The 7,888-nt window shown below is 34.9% G+C and overlaps 1 protein-coding gene across 1 annotated transcript in view; it reads left to right on the top strand.

Moving 5' to 3' along the window:
• Positions 1-6,654, top strand: part of LOC104159250 (importin-8-like) — a gene marked incomplete at its 3' end in the record, with an annotated part of 23,059 nt that extends 16,405 nt beyond the window's left edge. The window contains exons 11-16 of the mRNA XM_009697105.1: positions 1,270-1,346; positions 2,628-2,744; positions 4,389-4,478; positions 5,170-5,335; positions 5,924-6,084; positions 6,529-6,654. Coding sequence (XP_009695407.1) covers positions 1,270-1,346; positions 2,628-2,744; positions 4,389-4,478; positions 5,170-5,335; positions 5,924-6,084; positions 6,529-6,654 — 737 coding nt within the window. The remainder of the gene's footprint in view (positions 1-1,269; positions 1,347-2,627; positions 2,745-4,388; positions 4,479-5,169; positions 5,336-5,923; positions 6,085-6,528) is intronic.
• Positions 6,655-7,888: the final 1,234 nt, after the last annotated feature.

Raw genomic sequence — 7,888 nt, 5'->3', positions numbered from 1 at the left:
TTTCCCTATTGAAAATTTTTAATGTCTTCAGCATTTTTTTGCCAATTATTATTACTAAATTGTAAGATAATTAGATATATATATTCTTTCAAAATACACAGTGCAAAATCTTGGGAATATTGCATAAGACATTATTATGAATAATTACTTTTAATGAAAGAGTCATGTCATTGAAAAAGAGAAGGGTACTTAAAAAATACAGCAGTTTTAGCTGGAAAACTCCTGTAAGCCAGGCACCAAAGAGATATGTAGCATTTGGGAATTTCTAATTAGTTGATTTGGGATTAGCATATGTGAAAACAGAGTTTAAATGTTCATAGAAAAATTTAAAAAACTTGGAGAGTTGTTATACAAAATAGTGTTGATCACTGGGGTACAAATATGTTGCTGATTTTTGGTTTATAATTTCAGTTGTTTCTGTATAAGTAGTGAATCTTGTTATTCTTATATGTAGCTGAGACAGTTAAATACAGACTTTAATTGTATTGTGGAAGGTAAAAAGAAACAACCATGAAAGTACATTAAATTGAAGTTTAGTGAGGCGCATTTGGGTTTGGAACAGGAATTCCAGTAGTCTGGTAGTAGTTCTTAATCAAGTTTTATCTTCAAGTTCTCAGGAAAAGTTAGTGTGTAATTTTAACCACATTTTAAGATTACCTTTTTAGATCTTTTATTTGATTCAATTTGTGTAGGGATGTTTGACAGCACAGTTTTTTTTTTTTTCAAAATATAAATTGTATTTTCAGTATGATTAAAGGAGGTTTACTTGTAATGAATGAAGCTAAAAAGCTTCAACTTTCAGCAGATTTAAAACTACCCCAGATTCAAGTAGTTTTTCCATACAAAAAGTTTCCCATGAGGTTTTAATAAAATCAAGCCAAAAACATGTACATATGGTATACAGATGGTACTGGAATGTACTGTTGTTCTTCCTATAGTGGTTTTAATTAAAAAAAGAAGGACAGGATTTTTCATGCCTTAAATACATGATCTCAAAAGAATTAATGAATAAATAATGTGTTCCTAATAAAAGGAATGATGAGTGGTCAGTAGATTTGGAAGGCAAGAAGTAAATGCTTTCATAAGCTGTGTGACATAAGCTTGGGTCTAACTCTTTAACCATGAGGTAAAGACAACCGTATCAATAGTTTTGAAGTTACATATTCACCCTGATTTGTAATATCCCACAAACAAGATGGTTTATAAAAATTTTATTATTGTGTCATTCAGAAAAGGAATTTTTTCCTTTTTTTTTTTTTAATTTGTTAGATGTATTTGAGGATTATGCATCCCCTACAACAGCAGCACAGAATCTCCTTTATACTGCTGCGAAGAAGAGAAAAGAGGTATGGAACTAGTGGTTTTCAGTTATTTGAAATTTTCTTAGTAATGTAATTTTCCCTTAAATTTGAAGATGCTACAGGAAGCTAGTCTTGAAAAATCTACTTGCTAATACATAGTCAAATGCTTTCCTGTCTTAGTGCTATCAGTTTTGGGATAATTAAAATATATGTGTATGTATAAATAAATAAATAAGTGGATTCCTCTTGCAGCTTTAAAATTAACCTGCTGGATATGAATTGAGTTGGAATAGATGTACTGGTATTTTCCCAAGTTTACAACCAGCCTCTGTCACAGCTGTTCTGAGCTTCCCGAACTGTAGCAGGGGGAAAAATGAACCTGATCCTTATTAATTTTCACTGATGCTATTTAAAATCCTGTTGACAGCAGTGAAATTAGCAAGAATGAAACCAATTTCATACAGTTGCTCTTTAAATGAGGGCATAACTTTTCTGTAGATCTTTCTGTACTTCCAGTTATCTGTGCAAAAGTACCTGGCCTAGCCCTGGAAAGCATATGTCAGTTTGCTAAAACTGTCAACTTTTTCCTGGGTACCATTTTAACATCCAGCAAACATGGAGCTCTGTTTCCAGATGGATTTTCAGAGAAGAGCATAGTCTTCACATCAGGTGGAATAGCCTATGACCTTTCTAATTCTTTATTGTCAAAACTGTCCTTGCCCACTGGCCTCCTGATTTTCATAATTTGTACTGAGACTGTCAAAATGTCATAATATCTGAAGAGAACATAATGGGAGTGGAAATGACATTAAAAATCAGTTTTGCCAAGAAACTTTTCTAAGTCTAGTCAACTTTAGAAGTTACTGCCAAAATCCATAGATTACAATAAGTTTATGAGGTTTTAGTCCAAGCTGTTCTTGAATATGTATATGTTCATACATATATGTACACACACATATGTATTTATGTATGTGTGAGGCAAGCCAGAAGAGAAGTTAAGGGAAAAAAATGGGTGAGGTACTGTTTGAGCCTCTTGCCTTTTCATCACCTTTTTTGTTTTGCCTCAAGACAGCAACAAAAATACCTTATTTACTATCACTAATGTGAAATTTCAAGGAGGTTAATTTAATTTTGACAAGTTTGGCTGAAAAGTTGAAAAAGGAACCTTCTAAATTTAACTACGGAAAGATGCTACACATAGTACCTCACAGTTACTTTGGCCAAGATAAAATGTCTACTTAAAAATGTCGTATGAATTTTTTAACTTAAACAATGCTATTAAAATAATTTGACAAAAGGAGATTGTGTGTTTTCTGTCTTGCATAGGTGTTACCAAAAATGATGGCTTATTGCTACCAGATTCTGACAGAGCCAAACATTGATCCAAGGAAAAAAGATGGAGCTTTGCATGTTATAGGATCCCTAGCAGATATTTTACTGAAGGTAGGTGGGTAAAGAAGTGAAAAAGGGTTGTAATTCTTATTATCAGTTGCCATTTCCATTTCAAAAGTCTTATATTACAAAGTATGGCTAACCCTTAGCCATGTTTATAAAGTCTGTAGAGAGATTGCACTGTGCAATAAGGATCTGAGGGTTGTTCATTTAAAAATATTAACGTTCTTTCCTGGATTTTATATGCAGATTTTTCTTCTCAAGTTTCTCCAAAGCTCTGTTTGTTTGCTACAGAACAGTCCCTTGGTCCTCTCCTGCTTTACTAGTAAAACGGAAGGGTGTTAAAAAAGCAAACATGCATTCCATCAGTAACATTGCCAGTGAAAGAGGAAGACAATGTTTGTGTTATGAGGAGCCTTTCATATTGACTGTGGGTTTCTAAACCCATTTATCTCTGTCCTGAGGAAAAAAAAATAGGATTTATTCCAGTATACTGCTCCTATTTGAAATTTTCAGTCTTGAAACATGAGGTTATAATATACTTTATAAAAGACTAATAATCCCCAAACACTGCAGACCCCTCTCAACTGTGAATGTCTTGTGTTTGGGATTTGGCAGACTGAAAAATTCCATGAACCGTTTCTGCATAAAATACTCCATTTGTAAGTGCTTTCTGACTGCTGAGGTGACTGAGATACAGACTGTAAGGAGCTCGTAGTCACAGTGGACCTGCCTTAGCCACCTGGCTCTCTGCAGCGGCTCCAGTTTAATGCCTGCAAACCTCTGACCTGTGTGCACAAGGGAAAATTATTTTCCCTTTTCTGTATTTTTTCTCTGGTCAGTTCTTCATCTGCTTCTCTGAAGGTTGGAGAATCAGTGTGGGAAAAAATTATGTATGCATTGATGAACTAGAAATGTAATCACCTAAGATACATTTTGTATTGAATGTCCCCTTTCACCCTCTTCCTGTCCTAACCACTGAAGCATTCCTTGATACGGTAACACAGTCCCAAGCATATATCTTTTCTAGTCTCCTGGCGCTGTAGGTGCTAGGAAAGTCCCAAACTCCATGCTGGTGGTCCTGGCTTCCTGTGAGTATCTTGGAATTTGCCAAGGTTGGAATAATGAAGGATAATTTTCATCAAATATCCTTCTCCAGCCAAGGAGATCTCTATCACAAAGAAATTATCTTAGTCCATTAATAAACACGAAAAAAGATGTGAGTTATTGTTGTGGTCTGTAAAAATAATTAGTTTTGATGCTTATAGTAACAGTAGGTCATTTGAAGCTCAGATCTGTGTCGAACTAAGCTTATATTTGTCTTCAAGTATGTATGTACTCCTTTGTAGGAAGAATGGAGGTACTAGGTTATTGATCCTAATTAATTTTTAAGAAAAGTCAGCTGAATCAGTTGCCTTAAAGAAAATGAAAATTCCAGTTTATAGTATTATGATGAGTAATGTAGATCTGAATATTGTATGTATAGTTCATTCACTTATCTGGCTTTGAACTTGCTATGCTTGTGAGGTGTGTTCAGTTCAAGGTATGAGATCCAGATGTCTTTGTGAGAGAATACCTTTATTACATAGACAAATAACTGTATTTCCCACAGTTGATAGTTGAAATGGATTACTGGCTAGAATGAAGTATGTAAAATGAATGGTCTCCAAAATTAATTTTTATTTACACAAACAGAAGAGTGTCTTCAAGGACCAAATGGAGCTGATGTTACAGAATCATGTGTTTCCATTGTTCATGTCTAACCTGGGGTACCTCAGAGCTAGAGTAAGTTCACCAGTTATATCAACTTCAGTATTTGCCATGATTCTTTTCTTTGCAGTTTGACTTCTTTCTGAATGTTAATGAAAGAAATAAAGGTAATATATAGTAAAATTTCAAGTAATGACCTTGTACAGTAATTTTTTCAGCATTTTGATTTAAGAAATGATTTGTCAGTTAAATGAATTAATGGAAAGTCAGTCTCATATTATTATTTACCTCTTTGATCAGACTGAAGAATTTGAGCAGTGATTGTGCCCCTTTTGTGACCATTTTTCATTAGCAGATCTCAGTAACTAAAGTGGCTGGATGGCTGTGAAGAATATGTAGGATTTCCACAGAGTAAATAATGTCAATTTGAGTGTAGCTTGAAGAAAATCCCTGAATGACCATATCAGTCTCAAACAAACAGTTAGTCTTCTTTAATTTCTGATCTGTTTTTTTTCCCCCAGAAGGACCAAAACTATGAATGCCAATTATGTGCGTACTGAATTTATTGGAATTTGGGAAAGAAAAATAAAGAACTACTTGAGTGCAAAAACTGTGTTACATTTACTGTATGAATACACCGTAATTAAGGAGGAAAAAAAAAAAGCAATACATGCAAACAGAGAGATAGTTAGCATTGGTTTTGAATCGGTTAAAAAATGCTAAAAATTGCAATAGTCCCTAACTTGCTTTTCTTTTTGTCATGCAGTCCTGTTGGGTACTTCATTCATTCAGTGCTTTGAAATTTCACAATGAGCTAAACTTGAGGAATGCAGTAGAGTTGGCAAAGAAGAGCCTGATTGATGATAAGGAAATGCCTGTCAAAGTAGAAGCAGCCATAGCTCTTCAGACGTTAATAAGCAACCAAGAGCAAGGTATGCTACAGTGATTCAGCAGTTGTATACATGGATTTTTTTGGGTGTGTGGGGGTTGGGTTTTTTTTTTTGAGATGAGGAGGTTGGTGCAGATTTATCTAAACTTTTCTACCATTTAAAGACATAGATTTCAGAACATTTCATCATACTTAGACAGCTTCACTTGCTCGTTAGTTACCGTATACATCCCAGAATGCTGACTTCAAGTTTTTGCGGTGGGTTTCTGCACAAAAAAGTTAGAATCAACATATTTCTTTTAGTAAAGTAAATAGCACCTGTCTTTGTTTTTCTTTAGTGGAGTAGTATGTATGTTTAAGAATGAATGCTGCCTATGTATGAGGGCATGTATTCCCCCAAAACAGTGGATTTTTGTTGTAGATGGCGTTTCAGTATTGAATGTGGTTAATGTACAATTTATTTACTTTGTTAGTCTACTAGTTATGGGCTGTAAAAGTGCCTTGAGTAGTTTTTGTTTTTAGTGAGTTAAACTTTAAAAAATTACTTTGTTCAAGAGTAGTCAGTTACCTAGACACTGTATGTTTGTGTTTATGGATCGTCGATTTCACCTACTTTCAATTTTTTTTATAGCCAAGGAATATGTGAAGCCTTATGTAAGGCCAGTTATGCAAGAGCTCTTGCACATTGTTAGAGAGACAGAAAATGATGATCTTACTAATGTAATCCAGAAGATGATCTGTGAGTACAGTCACGAAGTAGCTACTATCGCTGTTGACATGACTCAACACCTGGTAAGAGACAATGGTAAAATAACAGTCCAGTCACAAGCATGTGCCTAGTTTGGTAAACATTTAATGAACTTTGTTTGAAGTGCACACTGTTTAAAGTAATCTTTATGAAGGTCCCCCTATAGTATTCACAATACTTTTTTTTCTCTATGAAGCATCTTTAAAACCTATAGGTTTTTCAAAAATACTAAATTTTTCCACTGGTTTTAATGAGCCAAGCTCTAACTATTTAACATTTCAGATGACTTAACATAGACAGAATTCTCAAAAAAAGAGTAGTTTTTAATTTTCTACATTCCCCTTTCAAAAGTAAGGAGAATATTTTTCAGTGCCCACAGCTCTCACAGATAAGGCATTGCTGCTGTTACAATAGCTGTCTTGGTTTTGCATGACAAGTTAGAAATGTGAGTTGGCTCTTGATTGTCAAGTTAACTTTTTTTTTCATAGGCTGAAATATTCGGTAAAGTACTTCAGAGTGAGGAATATGAGGAAGTAGAGGACAAAACAGTTATGGCCATGGGCATCTTGCACACAATTGACACTATCTTGACAGTTGTGGAAGATCACAAGGAGGTGAGATTTTCTTTTATACATATTTTCTCCTGCTGTTCCCTCATGCCTTTCATTCATGACAACAAACTCTTCTATGTATATTGCATCACCTGGTTTGACATGAATGTGCATTTACTATAGCAGGATGGTGAATTAGTACCAAGGGATCTCTGACAAATTTGAATTTAAAGCCCGGTTTACTTTTGTGATTTCTTAATTGCTTAGCTGTCAACTTTGAGGGGAATTTACATCCTGAGGTTAAAATCCTTAGCCTTTATTCTGGTAAATGCTTCATCGGCTAATTCTATTACAAACTGTTAAAATAGATTTTAGTGAGAAATATTTTGCATAAGGCTAATCTTTTACAATGGTGACTCATATTTTGTTGTTTACCCAGCAATTACTTGGATAGGATTCCTAGGAATCGGTCTACCAGTTGTGGTCCAATGTAAGTCTGCGTTTCACATATTCAGGGAAGAATGAGATTCTTTCTGGTCATACCACCTGGGCTGACTGAGGTAGGAAGTTGTTCAGTGACTGACCAGAGAGGCAAAGTCGGTCAGTAACATTAAGCTCAGTTGGGATAAAAGTGCTTTGTCCTAGATTGTTTTGCTTCTTTGTTTTACAATGAGAATGTTTCATTGCAAGTGTGAAATCTTTTTATGAAGCTTATAATTTTAAAAATACATTAATTAAGGTACTATTTATTTTCTTGTAAGGCCATTGTTTTCCTTTGGATTTCAAAACATCTTTCATTCCTTTACAAGAACCCCTTTGCATCTTTTGAAAACTAAAATGAAATCTGGTACCAAAGCTGAGCATCGGGACTGATAGTCTGAAGTGGATTTTCAGGTTTTAGCCTAGGAAAACATTTGGGGTTGGAGTGTTTTTGGTAGAAACTTAGCAGCTTGTTTTTCTGTTGTGTGAAGTACAAACTAAAATATTGTGCAGAGTGCTCTTCATTTCAGGATCTTAAATAATTTCCGAAGTGATATAAATGATACAGAAATTATATATGAGGCTGAAAACTCCTTAGAAATTCCTTTCGCTTTCACCGTTAAGTATGGGGAGAGTTTAGGGTATGGTAACTTTTGAGTCAAGTGTCCGAAGGTAAGTGGATGAATCTGTGGTCACATACTGTCACCGTTTAAGGCTGGGCCGGCTCTTAAAACAGGCAGCAGACGCTCTCTGTTAACCCCCTCCCTCCCCCCAGGTTGAGAAAGGATGAAGAAAAGGGAGAGAGACTTATGGGTTG

Source organism: Cariama cristata, unplaced genomic scaffold, assembly GCF_000690535.1.
Source record: "Cariama cristata isolate BGI_N322 unplaced genomic scaffold, ASM69053v1 scaffold34593, whole genome shotgun sequence".
Classification (NCBI taxonomy): Eukaryota; Metazoa; Chordata; class Aves; order Cariamiformes; family Cariamidae; genus Cariama; species Cariama cristata.
Note: the sequence above shows the minus strand (reverse complement) of the source record. Positions and strands in the feature narration are given on the sequence as shown.